This window comes from Oncorhynchus keta, chromosome 22 (genome assembly GCF_023373465.1).
Source record: "Oncorhynchus keta strain PuntledgeMale-10-30-2019 chromosome 22, Oket_V2, whole genome shotgun sequence".
Classification (NCBI taxonomy): domain Eukaryota; kingdom Metazoa; phylum Chordata; class Actinopteri; order Salmoniformes; family Salmonidae; genus Oncorhynchus; species Oncorhynchus keta.
The window spans coordinates 33,934,442-33,957,297 of record NC_068442.1 but is presented as its reverse complement, the minus strand read 5'-3'; the positions used below and the strand labels follow the sequence as shown (position 1 = coordinate 33,957,297).

At 41.7% G+C, this 22,856-nt stretch overlaps 1 protein-coding gene across 1 annotated transcript; it reads left to right on the top strand.

Annotated features, from left to right (window-relative positions):
- Window positions 1-9,015: 9,015 nt before the first annotated feature.
- LOC118401375 (twinfilin-1-like) lies at window positions 9,016-22,628 on the top strand. Its single transcript, XM_035798836.2, has 9 exons — window positions 9,016-9,182; window positions 11,442-11,522; window positions 11,729-11,907; window positions 16,130-16,225; window positions 16,581-16,685; window positions 20,183-20,308; window positions 20,707-20,857; window positions 21,023-21,144; window positions 21,399-22,628. The coding sequence occupies exons 1-9, from the start codon at window positions 9,158-9,160 to the stop codon at window positions 21,564-21,566; spliced, it is 1,053 nt and encodes a 350-aa protein (XP_035654729.1). The 5' UTR covers window positions 9,016-9,157; the 3' UTR covers window positions 21,567-22,628.
- Window positions 22,629-22,856: the final 228 nt, after the last annotated feature.

The window sequence follows — 22,856 nt, the reverse complement described above, 5'->3', positions numbered from 1 at the left end:
GATGATGATGATAGAGAGTCGCGCGATGGCTGGATGATTCTATCCCCACGACTGGCGCATACCATCAGTGCATTGCAATGTAACTGCAATATAACAAACACATTGAGTTTCCCACTGATGGCAGGGTGATGTTCATAGAGCATACAAATATTTATTTTTATATCCAGAGGGGAATGCATATACCCCTTTCTGTGTTTGCAAACATTGTCGCACGAGGGCGAAGGAAGCACGCTGGTGGCAGAACACCGAGGAGTTCTTATAGAACGCCAGCAAATTTAGGGTGATTTACATGCTAAAATCGTCACTGCATAGAGTTAAATAATCTTCTGGTTATAAAAAACTAAGGAATTAAATTCCTCGTCTCATTAAAACATACACTACATTACCAAAATGTGGACACCTGGTCCTCAAACATCTCATATTCCAAAATCATGGGGATTAATATGGAGTTGGTCCCCCTTTGCTACTATAACAGCCTCCACAGTGCTGCGGGGACTTATTTCCATTCAGCCACAAGAGCATTAGTGAGGTCTGGCACTAATGTTGGGCGATTAGGGCTGGCTTGCAGTCATTCTTCCAATTCTTCCCAAAGGTGTTGGGGATGAGGGCCTTCCCCAAAATGTTGCAACAAAGTTGGAAGCACAGAATCATCTAGAATGCTGTATTCTGTATCCTTAAGATTTCCCATCTCTGGAACTAAGCGGCCTGGACCATGAAAAACAGCCACAGACCATTATTCCTGGTCCACCAAACTATAAAGTTGGCACTATGCATTCCGGCAGGTAGCGTTCTCCTGGGGTCTGCCAAACCCATATTTGTCTGTCGGACTGCCAGATGGTGAAGCATGATTCATCACTCCAGAGAACACGTTTCCACTGTTCCAGAGTCCAATGGCAGTGAGCTTTACACCATTCCAGCTGACGCTGGCTGCTCGGCCATGGAAAGCCATTTCATGAAGCTCGCAACAAACAGCTCTTGTGCTGACATTGCATCCAGAGGCAATTTGGAACTCGGTAGTAAGTGTCACAACCGAAGACAGACGATTTTACGAGACACGTGCTTCAGCACTTGGGGGTCCCTTTCTGTGAGCTTGTGTGGCCTACCACTTCACGGCTGAGCCATTGTTGCTCCTAGATGTTTCCACTTCACAAAAACAGCACTTACAGTGGACTGGGGCAGCTCTAGCAGGGGCAGAAATTTGATGAACTGACTTGTTGGAAAGGTGGCACCCTATGATGGTGACATGTTGAAAGTCACTGAGCTCTTCAGTAAGGCCATTCTACTGCCAATGTTGGTCTATGGAGATTGCATGGATTTTATAGCCAAATCCACTCATTTGTCCACATACTTTTGTATATATAGGGTATTTTGTAATGGGATGTAATTGTAAATCAAAATGACTGTAAATGGTTTTCTTACTACTCTCACCTTTTTAGAATATTGACATTTTGACAGTGTCCCAGTACTACTGTCAAACTGGGACAACCTATTACTGTCAAACAGGGACACTCCTCTAGGACATTTTAATGCAGAAAAAATATTTCGGGGGATTATGAAATACATTTTCTAAATCATTTTCTAGGATCAAATGCTAAATGTAATTTTCCTCTAATCTGCTATCAGCAAGCTTGCTAGCAAAAGCTACAGTAGCATAGCTGCATTTTACTTAGAAAGATATTACCTCACTAACAATAAAAATACTAGCTGACAATATTCATAACCATACATACCATACGTATATGATGACTATTTTTTATTTATTTTGCTGTATTTGACCGTCGTGAAAATATGAATTGTCATTTTGAGGGATGAGGTCTTTCTGGTTTCATTCAACAACAAAAAATGTCCTCTTACAGTGTAGTGTTGAGAATGTTGAGCTGATAGGCCTTTATTTTATTTATAGGATATATAATTACATATAGGCTACATCATAATTATAATCAAGTATAATACTAATAATAACAATGATAATAATATTAGTACATTATAATTCTTAATGTTCCACAAACAATTTACACAAAAAAATGCAGCAGACAGATAAGGCAGCCGTGCTTCTAGCTCCTAAGCAACTTTGCAGTATTTCGTTTTTTTTAATGTATTATTTCTTACATTATTAGCCCAGAATTTTTGTTGTTATTACATACACCCGGGAAGAACTTTTGGATATCAGAGCGACGGTAACTCACCAGCATTACAACCAGGAATACGACTTTCCCGAATCGGATCCTTTGTTCGTAACCCTGAGGGCAATTGAACTGATTCCAGAAGCTGATCTAAAACACAGCCGGAGAAGAAGTATTCAGAATGGACTTGTAGTCCGACTCAGAAGGCGTGCACATCACCCCACATCCGCTTCCGAGTATATTACTCGCTAATGTTCAGTCTCTGGATAATAAAGTTGACGAGCTCAAGCCGATGATTTCCTTCCAGAGAGACATCAAGGATTGTAACATACTTTGTTACCCGGAAACATGGTTCTCTCGGGATATACTGTCTAAGTCCGTACAGCCAGTTAGGTTCTCAGTTCATCGCGCAGACAGGAATAGATATCTCTCCGGGAAGAAGGGCGGGGGTGTATGTTTTATGATTAACTACTTAGGGTGTGATTGTGATAACATACAGGAACTGAAGTCCTTGTTTACCCGACCTAGAATACATCACAATCAAATTCCGACCGTATTAACTCCCAAGAGACTTCTCTTCGGTTATAGTCACATATTCACCCTCAAGCCGATACCACGACAGCCTTTAAAGAACTTCACTGGACATTATGCAAACTGGAAACCACATATCCTGAGGCTGCATTTATTGTAGCTGGGGATTTTAACAAAGCAAATTAGAGAAAAATGCTACTGAAGTTCTATCAACACATTGACTGTAGTACTCGCACTGCTAAAACACTTGACCACTGCTACTCCAACTTCTGCGATACCGAACGGGCCCTCCCCTGCCCTCCCTTTGGCAAATCTGGTCACGACTCCATTTTCCTCCTCCCTTTATATAGGCAGAAACTCAAACAGGAAGTACCAGTGCTAAGGACTATTCAACACTGGTCTGACCAATCGGAATCCCCGCTTCAATATTGTTTGATCATGCGGACTGGGATATGTTCAGGGAAGCTATAAATAACATTTAAGAATACACTGATACGGTGACCAAGTTTATCAGGAAGTGTATAGTCACCGAACGTACCCACGGTGACTATTAAAACCCACCCTAACCAAAACTGTGGATAGATGGCAGCATTTGCGCAAAACTGAACGTGCAAACCACTGCATTTAAGGTGACTGGGAATATGCCGAATACGAATAGTGCAGTTATTCCCTCCGTGAGGCAATCAAATAGGCAAAACGTCAGTATAGAGACAAAGTGGAGTCCGTATTTCGACATGGCCTGCTACCAAGGACTGTGGGCTCTCCTCTCCGTGTCTGACGTAAGTAAGACGTTTAAGTGTGTTAACTCTTGCAAGGCTGCCGGCCCAGACGGTATCCCTAGCCGCATTCTCTGTCACGAATCCCGTTTCCTGAGTCTGTTTTTTGCCTGTGTTCTGTCCTGGAGTGTTTTTCCCGGTGTCCTGGAACGCACCCTGTCTGGTTGCCGGGCAATGTAGCCAGTTGGGAGTTCTGATTACCCGCACCTGTATCCCATCAGCTATCTGCACACCTGGTCCTGATCATCATCTCTCCTCTTCATAAGCCCGGACCTGACATCCATTCCCTGCCGGATCGTTAGCCATGAACAGTATGTTGTGCCATAGTATCAGCCTCAAGTTGGATAGAATTTGTTTTGTTGTTTTTTTACGTATTGCTTGCCTTAAACTTACCTCCATTTGGTCTGTCTTCAGTTACTCACCCGGATCATTTACCCCATTCCCGCCTGGTCGTTGGAGGATTCCGCTACCCCATTGGATCCACCTATTTACTCCCATCAACTCACCACCGCTGCCCGCTACGCCACCTGGATATATCTACCCATTCACATTCACTTGTAAATAAATACTCACCTTCTTCCTACTCTCCTTGTCCTGGTCTGCTTCTGGGTTGGATTTTGAAAGAACGTGACATTCTCAGAGCATGGACAGAACAGCTGGCTGGAGTGTTTACGGACATATTCAATCTCTCCCTATCCCAGTCTGCTGTCTCCACATGCTTCAAGATGTCCACTATTGTTTCAGTACCCAAAAAACAAAAGAAAATGAACTAAATGACTATCTGTAACACTTGCTTATGTCATCATGAAGTGCTTTGAGAGACTAGTCAAGGTTATATCACCTCTACCTTACCTTGACACCCTAGACCCACTTCAATTTGCTTACTGCCCCAATAGATCCACAGACGATACAATCACCATTGCCATCGCTCTGCACACTGCCCTATCCCATCTGGACAAGAGGAATGCCTATGTACTGTAAGAATGCTGTTCATTGACACTAGCTCAGCATTCAACACCATAGTACACTCCAAGCTCATCATTAAGCTCGTGGCCCTGGGTCTGAACCCCGCCCTGTGCAACTGGGATCTGGACATCCTGATGGGCCACCCCCAGGTGGTGAAGGTAGGAAACCACACCTCCACTTCGCTGATCATCAACATTAGGACCCCACAAGGGTGCGTTCTCAGCCCCCTCCTGTTCTCTCTGTTCACCCATGACTGCGTGGCCACGCACACCTTCAACTCAATCATCAAGTTTGCAGATGACACAACAGTAGTAGGCCTGATTACCAACAATGATGAGACAGCCTACAGGGAGGAGGTGAGGGCCCTGGGAGTGTGGTGCGAGGAAAATAACCTCTCACTCAATGTCACCAAAACAAAGGAGCTGATCGTGGACTTCAGGAAACAGCAGAGGGAGCACCCCCCTATCCACTTTGATGGGACCGCAGTGGAGAAGGTGGAAAGTTTCAAGTTCCTCGGTGTACACATCACTGACAAACTGAAATGGTCAACCCACACAGACAGTGTGGTGAAGAAGGTGCAACAGAACATCTTCAACCTCAGGAGGCTGAAGAAATCTGGCTTGGCACCTAAAACCCTTACAAACTTTTACAGATACACAATTGAGAGCATCCTGTTGGGCTGACCGCCTGGTACGGAAACTCCACTGCCCGCAACCACAGGGCTCACCAGAGGGTGGTGCGGTCTGCCCAACGCATCACCGGGGGAAAACCACCTGCCCTCCTGGACACCTACAGCACCCAATGTCACAGGAATGTCAGAAATATCATTAAGGACAACAACCACCTGAGCCACTGCCTGTTCACCCCGTTAGAAGGGGGAAGGCGAGGTCAGTACAGGTGCATGAAAGCTGGGACTGAGAGACTGAAAAACAGCTTCTATGTCAAGGCCATCAGACTGTTAAATAGCCACCAGTAGCACCTAAGCGGTTGCTGCCATATATACATAGACTTGAAATCACTGGCCACTTTAATAAAAGAATATGAGTCACTTTAATAGTGTTTACATATTTTGCATTACTCATCTCATATGTCTACTGTTTTATATTATATTCTACTGTATCTTAGTCTATGCCGCTCTGACATTACTCGTCCAAATATTTATATATTCTTAATTCCGTTCCTTTACTTTAGGTTTGTGTGTATTGTTTGTAATGTTGTGAAATTGTTAGATACCACTTGTTCGATATTACTGCACTGTTGGCTCTAGAAACACAAGCATTTCGCTACACCCGCACTAACATCTGCTATTCACGTGTATGTGACCAACAACATTTGATTTGATTTGATTTAAAGAATGTTTTAATACATTTAATTTGTATTTATAATTCAAGTTTATCATTAAAATATTAAAATGACTAATATACTCTCTGATTTATCCTTCTTTACAATAAAGAATTAAGTGTACCTCTTTGCCAACCAAGGTGTCCCAATTTGCCAGTATCAACTGAAAAAAATGTGGTCTCAGGACAATGAGACCACAACAATGATGACACAACAGTGGTAGGCCTGATCACTGACAACAATGAGACAGCCTATAGGGAGGAGGTCAGAGACAAGACCATGTGGTGCAAGGACAACAACCTCTCCCTCAACGTGATCAAGACAAAGGAGATGGTTGTGGACTACAGGAAAAAGAGGACCGAGCACGCCCCCATTCTCATCGACGTGGCTGTAGTGGAGCAGATTGAGAGCTGCAAGTTCCTTGGCGTCCACATCAACAACAGACTAACATGGTCCAAGCACACCAAGACAGTCATGAAGAGGGCATGACAAAACCTATTCCCCCTCAGGAGACTGAAAATATTTGGCATGGGTCCTCAGATCCTCAAAAGGTTCTACAGCTGCACCATCAAGAGCATCCTGACGGGTTGCATCACTGCCTGGTATGGCAACTGCTCGGCCTCCGACTGCAAGGCACAACAGAGGGTAGTGTGAACGGCCCAGTACATCACTGGGGCCAAGCTTCCTGCCATCCAGGACCTCTATACCAGGCGGTGTCAGAGGAAGGCCCTAAAAATCGTCAAAGACTCCAGCCACCCTAGTCATAGACTGTTCTCTCTGCTACCATACGGCAAGAGGTACCGGAGCGCCAAGTATTAGTCCAAGAGGCTTCTAAACAGCTTCTACCCCCAAGCCATAAGACTACTGAACAGCTAATCAAATGGCTACCCAGACTATTTGCTACCCCACCCCCCATGCTGCTGCTACTCTCTGTTATTATCTATGCATAGCCACTTTAACAACCCTACCTGCATGTACATAATTATCTCAATTACCTCGACACCTGTGCCCCCGCACATTGACACACTGATTCTGTACAAATACCCCATGTATATAGCCCCGCTATTGTTATTCACTGCTGCTCTTTAATTATTTGTTTTTGTTATCTCTTAACTTTTTTTTCATTTTTATTTTTTAGGAAGTTTCTTAAGACTGCGTCATTGGTTAAAGGGTTGTAAAGTAAGCATTTCACTGTAAGGTTGTATTCAACGCATGTGAAAAATACAATTTAATTTAATTTATTACATTTACATTTACATTTAAGTCATTTAGCAGACGCTCTTATCGAGAGCGACTTACAAATTGGTGCATTCACCTTATGACATCCAGTGGAACAGCCACTTTACAATAGTGCATCTAAATCTTTTAAGGGGGGTGAGAAGGATTACTTTATCCTATCCTAGGTATTCCTTAAAGAGGTGGGGTTTCAGGTGTCTCCGGAAGGTGGTGATTGACTCCGCTGTCCTGGCGTCGTGAGGGAGTGTGTTCCACCATTGGGGAGCCAGAGCAGCGAACAGTTTTGACTGGGCTGAGCGGGAACTGTACTTCCTCAGTGGTAGGGAGGCGAGCAGGCCAGAGGTGGATGAACGCAGTGCCCTTGTTTGGGTGTAGGGCCTGATCAGAGCCTGGAGGTACTGAGGTGCCGTTCCCCTCACAGCTCCGTAGGCAAGCACCATGGTCTTGTAGCGGATGCGAGCTTCAACTGGAAGCCAGTGGAGAGAGCGGAGGAGCGGGGTGACGTGAGAGAACTTGGGAAGGTTGAACACCAGACGGGCTGCAGCGTTCTGGATGAGTTGTAGGGGTTTAATGGCACAGGCAGGGAGCCCAGCCAACAGCGAGTTGCAGTAATCCAGACGGGAGATGACAAGTGCCTGGATTAGGACCTGCGCCGCTTCCTGTGTGAGGCAGGGTCGTACTCTGCGGATGTTGTAGAGCATGAACCTACAGGAACAATTTATCATTGCGAGACAGCCATTTTCAAATCTTGCCATAGATTTTCAAGCCAATTTAAGTCAAAACTGTAATTAGACCACTCGGGAACATTCAATGTTATCTTGGTTAGCAACTCCAGTGTAGATTTGGCCTTGTGATTTAGGTTATTGTCCTGTTATTGCTGAAACGTGAATTTGTCTCCCTCTGTCTGTTGGAAAGCACACTGAACAAGGTTTTCCTATTGGATTTTTCCTGCTGTATTCATTTTCTTTTTATCCCAAAAAACTCCATAGTCCTTGTGATGTCAAGCATATGCATAACATGATGCAGCCACCACCATGTTTGAAAATATGAAGAGCGGTACTCGGTGATGTGTGGTGTTGGATTTGCTCCAAAGATAACGCTTTGTATTCAGGACAAAAAGTACATTTCTTTGCCACATTTTTTTGCAGTGACATATTTTGTTGTTGTTTTGGCCCCGTACTCCAGCACTTTGGATTTGAAATGATACAATGAGGTTACTACAAAGTCCCCCAGTTTAGGGAACCAAAAGTATTGGGACAAATTCACGTATTTGTGTATTAAAGTAGTCAAAAGTTTTGTGTTTGGTCCCATATTCCAAGCACACAATAATTACATGAAGCTTGTGACTACAAATTTGTTGGATGCATTTGCTGTTTGTTTTGGTTGTTTCGAATAATTTTGTGCCCAAAAGAAATTAATGGTAAATAATCTATTGTGTCATGTGTCACTTTTATTGTAAATAAGAATATAATATGTTTCTAAACACTTATGCATTAATGTGGATGCTACCCTGATTATGGATAATTCAGAAAAATTCATGAATATTGATGATTGAGAAAGTTATAGAGGCATAAATATCATATATAATTTGTATGTCTGTAATTTATTATTCACAATTCATTCAGGATTATCCATAATCATGTTAGCATCCACATGAATGTAGAAGTGTGATGTGGGCTGGTGTGGCTGAAATGCCTGGCCCGAATTTTTGTCCCAGTCTGCCCCTGGTGGCATTGCATCACAAACAATAGGCTACATTACAAAAGTTACAAATGTAACATTGCAGAATGTAACATTGTAAATGTAAAATTGCATTTCAGTCTAGACTGGAGTGGAAACAATGGAACAAATGTGGCATCCCTCATGCTAGACAGAGTAGTAACGTTAGACTTCATATATACAGTCATTGGTAGTAGCCTATAAAATAGCTAGCTCCTCCAGTCCAGCGTGTATGTGTAGAATGTCAATAGACTTCCCGAGGTCAAAGCGCATTTGTTGTTTACCATTTAATTAACGCAGGAATTTAATAATACGATTTGTTGTATTCCTCGTCGTCACCCCTGCACCGTTGAACCACGTGACCTTGCTGATGATGACGACACATGAATTTAGCCTAGTCCGCTTCCTACTTCCTTATCCTGGCTTGGTTCTCTGCTTCAACCTTTCTTGCGATAAAAATACAAAATGTCCCACCAAACGGGCATACAAGGTAGCTATTTCATTTGAGTTATATTGTCGCTATCTTAGCATGATTGAACTGTATACATCTTAATTGAAAAATCTGTTGATGTGCAATATTTTACTATTTATGTACTGTAGTACAGTAACGTTAAGTACTAGCTAGCGACGGTAGCTAGCTAGCAACTATCTGTCATAATTGATTCGATGCTCTGCTAAGAAGTAGCAACGGTAGTTATGTAGCTAGGTGTCCTAAAAGAACCGTGTGTGTTTGTCTCTGCTTCTACTCGAGTAAAAAAACAACATTTTGGCTTGGGCAACGCCTTCATTGAAACATCTGGCACTCAAATGTAACAGACATTTACATAAAAAAATGAGCTGACAAATAGCCTAAACCAAAGTATCTGAGTGCTTTCAACCCAATGACAGATACCAATATTGTATTTTTCATTTGCACAATTGTTGAAATGTGTGTGTGTGTGTGTGTGTGTGTGTGTGTGTGTGTGTGTGTGTGTGTGTGTGTGTGTGTGTGTGTGTGTGTGTGTGTGTGTGTGTGGGTGGTTTTGACAACATGGATGAGTGAGGATCCTACTCATCAAGCAACACGCACGCGACTTGGGTTAAAAGGTTCATATGGTGAACTTGATGACATGCATGTAAAATAGTGGTGTGCCACATTGTTCAAATCTATGAGTGGGAAGGAGATTGCTGTGGGTCGCATGCGTTCATCCTACTATTTGCTCAGTATGGACTTATGTGAGGGATGGGCAACTCAGTCGGGGTCGTGATATACAGTTGAGAGTTAAAATAATAGAATATACAAGCTGCAATTTAGAAATGTGATTGTCCATCAGCAGTCACTCAATTAGCCCATGTTAGCAAAATATTTTTAGATTGGTAAATTAGTCTAGCGGCCAGCTATCTGAACTTGTAATAAGCATGGTCTAATTACCAACCAGGGAGGAGCCCATTGACCATCAGTTGTCATCTTAAAAACGGCAAACATTTGCTTCCACCCTATGGCAAAAATGTATAGAATTGCAGGAAATTAGCTGTGAAACTGCACATTTCTTTCCACCCCATGGAAACATTAGTAGAATTGCATTAAATTAGTTATAAAATTGCAGGAAATTAACTTTAAAACTAAATGTATGTATCACGAGGGGAAGGGGGGTATGGATGTTGGTACGCAGACCCACTGTGGCCCCTTATGAGCAATTTCCAAATGCCTGAAGGTACCACGTTCATCTGTACAAACAATAGTACGCAAGTATAAACACTATGGGACCACACAGCCGTCATTCCGCTCATGAAGGAGACACGTTCCCGTCTCCTAGAGATTAACATAATTTGGTGTGAAAAGTGCAAATCAATCCCAGAACAACTGCAAAGGACCTTGTGGAGATCACTGAGTATATATATCCACAGTAAAACAAATCCAATATCGGGTGCTTTGCTGCAGTAGGGACTGGTGCATTTCACAAAATAGATGGCATCATGAGGGTGGAAAATGATGTGGATATATTGAAGCAACATTACAAGACATCAGTTAGGAAGTTAAAGCTTGGTCGCAAATGGGTCTTCCAAAACTTCCAAAGTTGTGGCAAAATGGCATAAAGACAACAAAGTCAAGGTATTGGAGTGGCCATCACAAAGCCCTGGCCTCAATCCTATAGAACATTTGTGGGCAGAACTGAAAAAGTGTGTGCGAGCAAGGAGCCTACAAACCTGACTCGGTTACACCAGCTCTGTCAGGAGGAATGGGCCAAAATTCACCTAACTTATTGTGGGAAGCTACCCGAAATGGTTTGACCCAAGTTAAACAATTTAAAGGCAATGCTACCAAATACTAATTGAGTGTATTTAAACTTCTGACCCACTGGGAATGTGATGAAAGAAATATAAAAGCTGAAATAAATCATTCTCTCTACTATTATTCTGGCATTTCACATTCTTAAAATAAAGTGGTGATCCTAACTGACCAAAGACAGGATTAAATGTCAGGAATTGTGAACAACTGAGTTTAAATATATTTGGCGAAGGTGTATGTAAACTTCCGACTTCAACTGTATATGTTGACCAAACTTCTGTGGCAAAGATTGTTTTAAATAGATAAGGCTGAAGATAATTACATGGTTTGTTCTTTGGAAGGTTTTAACATGGGTTTAACAGCTTGAAATGTTTCTTTAAGCCCAATTTCAGTGATGAGGCTTCTACTATCAAACATCCATATTAGAACACATTGCATGTTTGTGCCGATACCAAACTCACTCCCCCACTGTTTTTCTAGCTGGTAACGACGTGAAGGACATCTTTGCCAGTGCGAGGTGTGGAGACCAATATCGACTCTTAAAGATTGTGATTGAGGATGGTAAGATGTGTTTGTTTTACTGATCTGACCATAAACATATCTAATGTTTGTCACCAAGGCTGTCTCTCAAGGATATATTACAGATCTTTTTTTAGAGGTAAAACAGTTTCTGAAATGTTGGAAAGCACAGAGAGATTCTATTCACCAAAATTATGTTTTCACTTTGAATCTTCAGCCACTAAATTCTGATAATATTTGTGTTACAGAGCAGCTCGCTTTGGGCGAGACCAGGCAAGCATCAAAAACATGGGACCAAGAGTATGACTCGTTAGTCCTGCCTCTACTACAGGACGACCTGCCATCTTATATCCTGTACCGACTGGACTCCTCCAACAACCAGGGCTATGAGTGGATCTTCATGGCCTGGTCACCTGACCACTCTCCTGTAAGCAACTCCTCTCACACACAGATGTCAGCTTCCATTTGCTAATTATGTTGCACGTTCATGTCAATGACAAGTCTCTTCATGCTCACGACTCACAGACCCGTAGCAAACATGTTTTGTGTTTATTACTGATTGTTGTTGGTTATATGTAGTTTGTACTTAAGTGCAAATGTGACATTTAACTTTTTGACCAACTCTTGATACAGATACCATCACAACTGTTGCAAATTGATGTAATTGCAGAGACTGAAAGGAATTTAGCATTACCAGATTGAATGAGTTGGCACAGTTAAGACAAATAAATGAATGATGCACAGAAAAGGAGAGAAATGTGCCCTGGCCTACACTGGCTGTACCAGGCTGAATAACATGGGGCAGAGACTAGAGACTGAGGGAGTACTGACTGCATCCTACTCTAACAGACAGGGATCGACATTCCTACCCACTATCCGTAGGCTGAGTGCCACAGGTCCAGGCTTGTCTGGAAAGCTGCAGAGGTTTCAAAACACTTGCACATGTTCTAAGACTGAGTACAGTTACACCAGAGTTTCCAATAGCTGGCTTTTCGAAGAATTTTTTATTTTTTTGAAAATCTGATAAATAATATTGGCATTGGCCAATTGTCTGGGAGAAGAAATAAAGTCCCATTGCGAAATAATAATACTCTTTAGTCTATTCATTGATGGAAATGGCAGTTTATGTAAATACATTTAACTGGTCATGCATTCCGGTCTGTGGGTTAATTTGCATAATTTTAGTGGAATTGAATTGGTGCATGTATATTCATTACATCTTGGTTACTGACTTGCCTAGTTAAATAAAAATATATATAAATGTAAATATCACACATGCACAGTATACAGAATCAAAGCCTTTGAGCAGAAAATCTGTCAGTCAGCGCTTTTATAAGCCCAATCATTGTGCAACAATTCTAAATGCAATCCTGTGTTAAAAATAGTTTTTGGGCAAAGATTAAAAATAGCTACTATTTTTATTTCCCAACTGGTTATTGAAGCATGCTTCCCATTTACTTGCCTTTCAAATGCATAAGCAACGGAAGGCAGGCTTCATCAGCGCGTCACACACCACTTTGGAAACATATAGCATGTCCATAAGGCTAGGGGAAACTGAGCTTTCCCTAAGTAAATTGAATTAAATTGCCAAAATTATATAGCCTACTCATGTCTATACAGAGCTAAATAAAATAATTCAAACCTTACTACTGAAGCATGATTAGGATACAGTGGATCATTACCTTCCCCTAGCCTTAAAACATGAATAAGTTGTTTTAAATCGCATTGCCTAAAGTCGGAAGGAAAGGCAGCATGCTCAATTTGGGCATTGTGTGCGGCAAATACCAAATAGATGATTGCTGAGTTGAGACTGTCAGTGAAAAGTAGAGAGACCCAACCAGGTGTATCGCAATATTTCTAAATTAAATCGCGGGAAAACATTGTTTGGAAAGCAAATAGTTATTGCTTTAAAGAGAAGACGATGAAAATACTATAATCTGTCTTTTAGTTATCAAAATTGTAACTTAATTGAGCGAACAACAGTAAGCCTATAGCCAGTTTAGATGGACGTCATATTCTATTCGTGTCTCCCCTTTTCGTAGGCCTACTATATGGACAACGGCGTTTTTATTGGTCTGTTTGTCAGTGTCAGCAGAGCAGGCTACCCTATAATTTGTTGTTTTAAGAAATTAAGATTCTGCTAATGTCTCCGTTCATATAAAGTGTAGTAGCATTGCATGAAATGTGTAATTCTCACGCAAAGAAATAAGAAATGTATCTGATATAGCCTATAGCCCAGGATTCTACGCTATAAGTGCTCAGCCATGCAAAAAACTGTCTTTTTTTGCGAACAGTGATTTAGTTATATTTACAGTGCATTCGGAAGGTACTCAGACCCATTGACTTTTTCCACATTTTGTTATGTTACAGGCTTATTCTGAAATGATGAGGAAACTTCTATTTAATCCAATCTACACACAATACCCCATAATGACAAAGCAATTAAAATTAAAAGTGTGCAAATTTGTAAAAAAAATAAATAAAAAAGAAATACCTTATTTACATAGGTATTCAGACCCTATGCTATGCGACTCAAAATTGAGCTCAGGTGCATCCGGTTTCCATTGAACATCATTGAGATGTTTCTACAACTTGATGGGAGTCCACCTGTGGTAAATTCAATTGGACATGATTTGGAAAGGTACACACCTGTCTATATAAGTTCCCACAGTTTACAGTGCATGTCAGAGCAAAAACCAAGCTATGAGGTCGAAGGAATTGTCTGTATAGAGCTCTGAGACAGGATTGTGTCGAGGCACAGATATGGGGAAAGGTACCAAAAAATGTCTGCAGCATTGAAGGTCCCCAAGAACACAGTGGCCTCCATCATTCTTAAATGGAAAAAGTTTGGAACTACCTTGAGCTGGCTTCCCGGCCAAACTGATCAATCGGGGGAGAAGGGCCTTGGTCAGGAAGGTGACCAAGAACCCGGTGGTAACTCTGACAGAGCTCCAGAGTTCCTCTGTGGAGATGGGAAAACCTTCTAGAAGAACAACCATCTCTAGCACTCCACCAATCAGGCCTTTATGGTAGAGTGGCCACACGGAAGCCACTCCTCAGTTAAAGGCACATGACGGCACGCTTGGAGTTTGCCAAAAATCACCTATAGGACTTTGACCATGAGAAACAAGATGCTCTGGTCTGATGAAACCAAGATTGAACTATTTGGCCTGAATGCCAAGCGTCACATCTGGAGGAAATCTGGCACCACCCCTACGGTGAAGCATGGTGGTGGAAGCAGCATGCTGTGGGGATGTTTTTCTGCAGCAGGGACTGGGAGACTAGTCAGGATCGAGGGAAAGATGAACAGAGCTAAATACAGAGAGATCCTTGGTGAAAACCTTCTCCAGAGCTCTCAGGACTTCAGACTGGGGTGAATGTCCACCTTCCAACAGGACAACGGCCCTAGGCACACAGCCAAGACAACGCCGGAGTGGCTTTGGGACAAGTCTCTGAATGTCCTTGAGTGGCCCAGCCAGAGCCCGTACTTGAACCCGATCTAAAATCTCTGGAGAGACCTAAAAATAGCTGTGCAGTAACGATCCCCATCCAACCTGACAGAGCTTGAGAGGATCTGCAAATTTGCTTCCTCAAACTAGAAACTCACCCGCCGCCTATGCATAAGCTAGTGATTTTACTCTCCGCTACTCGTCTTGTTGGCTGAGGAAAAGTGAATGTGGACAGTTATTCTAACATCTTCAAAGTTGGCGGTAAGGACACGTCATTGCATCCTCGATTTGCATGTTGTGTTACAAATAATTACCATAATGTAAAGGGGATTTCTGTCATTCTGAACACCGTGGGTGGACACCCTAATCAGGGTACACACCCAATGCATATGGGTCTGGGAAATTTCTCAATTGCCTGGTGCCACCTTTTCATAACGGAAACAATACTCCAGATTTATTGTGGATAGTGAGATTAATATAATACTTTCATTAAAACGTTTACATGCTTTTCAAGAATAATGATTTCCCTAATAGTCCTGTTTACACGGACACATCTGAAATCAGGCCACTTGATGCAGAAAATTGGCAATCAAAATAAACGTTATAACACAGCGACCATACTATTTTTGTGAAGCAAATTTTATTCTGAGTTCGGACATATAAAGTTTGTGAACTACTTCTAAGATGCATACGTTCAGTTGTTCCGAACTCACTGCACTCGCGCTAAAGAGGGAGGCTGCTCGGCTGTTGCTCACACATGCGCAGATCAAATACATCGCTGCAACGTGAATTAAGCTGTTCACATGTCCTAATAATTCAAAAGATTTCACAGAAAACCAGGTATTTTAATCGGCGTATGCTTACTTCGATTTTGACCTTACTCCAATTTGAGATACTGTTTACATTACTATTGCATAATCTGCCTACTGCACACTAATCATTTCTATATTAAACTGATTATGGCATGTAAAATGGGATGCATTTATTTAGTGTTTATCCAGGCACAGTTTACTCTCCTATGGGGAAAAAGAATGGGGGCTTATGTTGCGGCAGCAAGATAAGAATTAGAAATCAATAAAACACATTAATAAAATCAGTGAATGTCATTGAGTTATAGAAAGTGGATAGTATAGTTAAATGTAAACAGACTGCTTTCCCAGTACCCTTTGTGTATTCACTAATACATTCTATTTCAAACAGGTGCGACATAAGATGTTATACGCTGCTACCAGGGCCACACTAAAGAAGGAATTTGGTGGGGGGCTTATCAAAGATGAGCTCTTTGGCACTACAAAGGTTGGTTAGATTATCTGTATTAGCCTAGATTGTGTTGTGAAATCCTCTTATGCCTTTCTGAAATGAACTTTGAAGATCAGATTTTCTGTCTGCTTTGTCATTCAGGTTGTTGTAATGGAAATTATTTTATATCACAAACCCCCGAGGTGCCTTATTGCTGTTATAAACTGGTAACTAACGTAATTAGGGCAGTAAAACTAAACGTTTTGTCATACCCATGGTATACGGTCTGATATACCATGGCTGTCGGCCAATAAGCATTCAGGACTCGAACCAACCAGTTTATAATAGTGTATATAAAAGGCTAACTGGTATGTGATCCTCTCTCCCCTCCTGATTATCCCCACTCCCCCAGGAGGATGTGTCTCTGAGTGGCTACAAGAAGTACCTGGTGACCAAGGCCGCACCACTACCACTCACTGCTGCTGAGGAGGAACTGAGACAGATTAAACTCAGTGAGGTACACACACACACAGAGAGAGAACAGTATTCACACTTCCTGTGATGTTTAAAAGTGATTATGTGCAAAAGTAATTATGTTGGTTGAAAGTGTCATTGTTAAATGGGTGTCGTTTCAAACCTTTAAGCTTTGAAACCAATACATCTAGACAAATTTCTCTTAATAGTGGGAGTGATTCTGAGCAACTCATAGCAACATGTACGGTAAACTCATAGCATATGCTTTGAATTGTGTTCAATCCAAAAGACAGTCTTGAATATTAATGACTGCTGGTGATACCTAACCCCCATAAGACCACAAGGTCAGCAATACAGCTGTGCAAAATGCCAAACTGGCACTAAGAGTCACTGGATAGGTGCTGTGATTCATTAGAACTACAGGAAGTTGGCAGATGGACAACTAACCGCAGCACGTAGCCTAGCGGTTAAGAGCGTTAGGCCAGTAACCGAAAGGTTGCTGGTTCGAATGCCCTTCTGCCCTCGAACAAGGCAGTTAACCTCCAACCAGAAACGATTCTCTGACGCGGACATCGATTAAGGCAGCCCCCGCACCTCTTTGATTCAGAGGGGTTGTTTTAAATGCGGTAGACACATTTTAGTTGAATGCATTCAGTTGTACAACTGACTAGGTATCCCCTTTCTCTATTTCCCCTGTATGGGTCGAGACTCAGCTATATAAATAGGTGTTTTTTGTGTGTTAAAAAAAAAAAGTCACAATGCACTGTAAGCAATAGGATGTTGTTGTTGAGATCTTCCACTAAATACACTGGTCTTGAACTAAAATGTTCTGTATAGTCAGCCTACACGAGGGGCCACCTTTGAAAGTTGATGAATGATCATTAATTTCCATTGATACTTTGCAATAATTCTGTCCAGGAAAGCACTTGGACAAGGTCACACCACTGCCTGGGCTTGGCTCCACTGATAAGACTGGTAAACTGTTATGTGATAGCCAGTGCTTGACTTGCTACTAACGATGAAGCTTGTAACGTTTGCTTTTCTCTTGGTAGTTGTGAGATGTGATTAACCAAAGAGAAAGTAACACACAGTGGCTCATGATTCCAACCAAACCAAAGTCAGCCTTCTTAAAGAGGAAACAACCTAGTTGCTGTGACTGTCTGACATGAACAATGTCTCCAACTCTGTATAAGGAAGTGGTCTGAGAAGCGTTCAGTCACACTCCTAAATACAACCAATAAAAAGCTAGACAGGTGAAAACAGGCTAGCATTTCTCCCATAAATTTCTTAACAAATTACAGTTTTGGCAAGTCGATTAGGACATCTACTTAGTGCATGACACAAGTCATTTTTCCAACAATTGTTTACATTCACTGTATCACAATTATAGTGGGTCAGAAGTTGACTATGCCTTTAAATAGCTTGGGAAATTCCAGAAAATGGTGACATGGCTTTAGAAACTTCTGATAGGCAAATTTACATAATTTGAGTCAATTGGAGGTGTACCTGTGAATGTATTTCAAGGCCTCCCTTCAAACTCAGTGCCTCTTTGCTTGACATCATGGGAAAATCAAAAGAAATCAGCCAAGACCCCAGGAAAAAAAATTGTAGACCTCCACAAGTCTGGTTCATCCTTGGGAGCAATTTCCAAACACCTGAAGGTACCACGTTCATCTATACAAACAATAGTACGCAAGTATAAACACCATGGGACCACGCAGCCGTCATACCACTCAGGAAGGAGACGCGTTCTGTCTCCTAGAGATTAACATACTTTGGTGCAAAAAGTGCAAATCAATCCCAGAACAACAGCAAAGGACCTTGTGAAGATGCTGGAGGAAACGGGTACAAAGTATTTATATCCACAGTAAAACGAGTCCTATATTGACATATCCTGAAAGGCTGCTCAGCAAGGAAGAAGCCACTGCTCCAAAACCGCCATGAAAAACCCAGACTATGGTTTGCAACTGCACATGGGGACAAAGATTGTACTATTTGGAGAAATGTCCTCTGGTCTGATGAAACAAAAATAGAACTGTTTGGCCATAATGACCATCGTTATGTTTGGAGGGGAAAGGGGGAGGCTTGCAAGCCGAAGAACACCATCCCAACTGTGAAGCACGGGGGTGGCAGCGTCATGTTGTGGGGGTGCTTTACTGTGGGAGGGACTGGTGCGTTTCACAAAATAGATGGCATCATGAGGTTGGAAAATTATGTGGATGTATTGAAGCAACATCTCAAGACATTAGTCAGGAAGTTAAAGCCTGGTCGCAAATGGGTCTTTCAAATGGACAATGACCCCAAGCATACTTCCAAAGTTGTGGCAAAATGGCTTAAGGACAACAAAGTCAAGGTATTGGAGTGGCCATCACAAAGCCCTGACCTCAATCCTATAGAAAATTTGTGGGCAGAACTGAAAAAGCGTGTGAGAGCAAGGAGGCCTACAAACCTGGCAGAACTGAAAAAGCGTGTGAGAGCAAGGAGGTCTACAAACCTGACTCCGTTACACCAGCTCTGTCAGGAGGAATGGGCCAAAATTCACCCAACTTATTGTAATAAGCTTGTGGAAGGCTACCCAAAACGTTTGACCCAAGTTCAACAATTTAAAGGCAATGCTACCAAATACTAATTGAGTGTATGTCAATATATATGTATATATATATATGCCATATATATATATATGCCATTTAGCAGACGCTTTTATCCAAAGCGACTTACAGTCATGTGTGCATACATTCTACATATGGGTGGTCCCGGGGATCGAACCCACTACCCTGGCGTTACAAGCGCCATGCTCTACCAACTGAGCTACAGAAGGACTTCTGACCCACTGGGAATGTGATGAAAGAAATATAAAAGCTGAAATAAATCATTCTCTCTAATATTTTTCTGACATTTCACATTCTTAAAATAAAGTGGTGATCCTAACTGACCTAAAACAGGGATTTTTTACTCTGATTAAATGCCAGGAATTGTGAACAACTGAGTTTTTAAATGTATTTGGCTAAGGTGTATGTAAACTTCCGACTTCAACTGTATTTATCATTTATGTGCCTGGAGAGAGAGAGACTGCCTTGACTAAATTGATGGATAAACCCCACAATCCTTCTGGTCCATGAGGTGGGTGCACTGCTGCTCAATCATGTGTACACGACAGAGCCTCTAATTCCGAGGGAACCAGCAGGGCTCTAAAAATAGGTGCAATCCATCAGTATCCTCCCCTTCCATTTCCAGTCTTTAAGGTGATTTTTATCATCACTCCTGTCTCTCCTGTCCAGAAATAGAAACATCAGCCACATCAGTCATTATCCCCAATGTGGAGAATCTGAACAGGAGGAAGTAAGGAAGTAAATGTTATGGATTTGTTTGCCTCATATCTACTTCATATTAATTTAAGGTGGCCAGTTATCCTCAAAGGGACTTCCTGGTTAAATCAAATATTGATGGAATCACTAGCACTAGCACTACCACTAGCGAGCTGTGTGCTGACTATGGTAAAGGTTAAGTTGTCTTACGTCGTTTTCTCTGTGTTGTGTTCAGGTGCAGACTGACATCAGTGTAGACACCAAGCAGCAGACACTGCAGGGGGTGGCGTTCCCCATGCATGGAGACGCGTTCGAGGCGCTCAAACGATTCAGAGACAAGCAAGTCAACTACGTACAACTTGTAAGTACTTCTCTTCCTCTGTCGCTTTTCCAGGTGAGTCAGTTAAGAACAAGTTCTGTTCCTCTTTTATCCTCAGGCTTCTCTGTAGACTGTCAAAGGAATTTTGGAGTCAGGAGTTCTATTGAGAACAGTACGATGTGGTTCTTCTTTGTTTACCAAAGTGTCATTGTGTCAGTTCTCATTGAAATTCGAGGGCCTGTGTCACAAGATCACATTTGGGGACAAAGGCATAATTGTGACACGTCGAACCGGCTCTGCCTTTTTCTCATAATGGGCATGTTATCAAAAGAGCTATTCAATAAATCACACAAAGATGAAATGACATTTTATTAGAGCGTAATTGTCCGACTGTCATATCTGGTTAATTCATAGTACGGTTTCATATCTACTTTCGATAGGAAATAGACTTTGCCAAAGAACTCATTAGGTTGTCTAACACTGAACCCACCGAGGTGAAAGACCTGCCCAAGAGGATCCCCACAGAGTCTGCTCGCTATCACTTCTTCCGCTACAATCATTCCCACGAGGGAGACTACCTGGAGTCCACAGGTGAATATATTTACATTCACTGTTTTCACAAAGAACAATAGAAGAGACCAACAACTGAAGACACCAAGCATCATACCTATATATGAAATATATCTTTCATATTTACTGCATTGTATATCTGTGATTGTGATGGGACATCCTCCATTGTTATTTTGCCTTTTGCAGTGTTCATTTATTCCATGCCGGGGTACAAGTGCAGCATCAAAGAGAGGATGCTCTATTCCAGTTGCAAAAATCCCCTGGTAGACATGGTGGAAAACAACATGCAAATTGACATTTTGAAGAAGGTAAGGACCGAAAGATCAGACAATTGGTGTTAACACCAATACAAGTGTTCCATGTGTCTTAGGGTTCATTAAAAAAGTCAGTAGGTTTGGTTCAGGTTAATTTTGTTTCAATTCAGGATGTAAACTGACACTATTATTACATATTTTTCTCAATGCGTTTACTTCCTAAATTTACTGAATTTATATGGAATTGACTCCAACCCTGGTTTGGTTAACAGTCCAACGCCTCACTATTCGTGTGTGACTGTTCATAGCTCGAGATTGAAAGTGGGGAAGAGCTGACTGGTGACTTCCTGTATGAGGAAGTCCATCCCAAGCAGCACGCACACAAGCAGGCCTTTGCGAAGCCCAAGGGCCCCGCTGGGAAGAAGGGAGGACGCCGCATCACCAGACCGCCCGGAGATGGAGAAGAGGATGACTAAACAGACCCCACACACACACACACACACACACACACACACACACACACACACACACACACACACACACACACACACGCTCCATAATGGAACATTCCAAGTGATGGAGGGAAAGATTATTTGAAACAACCTCTTGTAAAAAATAAATTAAATAAAAATTAAATAAAAAAACTTCTAAACGCTCGAAGCTCACCCAGAGACTGAACTATGCACGCCAATGGACAACTGAGCTGAAACACACTTGAGAATGTCCATTTGTAGCCTGTGATTCATTCAAAGTATTTTACTGAGCTATTCAGAGGTTAGAACAAGTTAAGTAAGAAAGGTTTTTACACTGTTGCCGAGAATAAAAAAATATGTTAGTGCGACTAATGTGAATTGTGCCAATGTGATGAATCCTCCATGAGTTGAGTTCACATGCTTGCAATCATTCCTTGCATTCCTCTTAGATCAATGCCAATTTGTTATGTGTTTCCTGTACCTAAAGTTGATCAAATGTCTCCATCAATATGTGGGCACATCTATGAAGAGGTCCAAACCCCACTTAAAGATGTAATATTTGCTCCTGTCATTTTTCTTCTTTAAAAAAAAATATTTTTTTGATAACTGTGGTTTACATAAAACACATCTGCTGAGAAATGTATTTTTCTATGCAAGTGCTGTACATGTTGTAGGTGTTCTGCTCTGTCTGTGATGAAAAGGTATTGTCTGTACTGATCTGTTTATCTATAGTGTCAATGAGGGTCACGTAACGGAGAGAACAGGGGCTTCCACTATTTCATAGCTCTGATTAGCATTCGAGGAAGCTAAGTATGCTACTGTGCCAGCTCCTATGGTGTGAATGCAGGGTGGGAGTCCCAGAGACAGTGATTCCAAATGGAATTTCTTTCTGCCACAGTCACTTGTCTACTGATTTATTGTATGGCAAATCACTAGTTTAACACCTCATCTTCGGACAAGGGAATACACTCTCATGAGAACTGTCTTGTTTGGTCTTAAGTTGTTTATTTTTCTTAAAACAGCTGCTTTTTAAAAAGGAAAATAAAAATATTTACATCAAACATACAGTATGCTCTGTTTTTCCAAATATATATATATTAAAAAAAATGCTGTTTATTCCTAAAGCAACAAAAAAATACAGAAGACTTTGTAAAAATGTTGGTCACTGCTCGAGAGCAAAGTAGCCTTGTTTAAGGAAAAAGTGTGAGACAAGGGGTCGTCTCCCATGTTGTCTGCTTCCTTAGGCCCCAGCTGTTCTAGTGAAATGCTTTTGACAACATCTTCAAGCTCCGT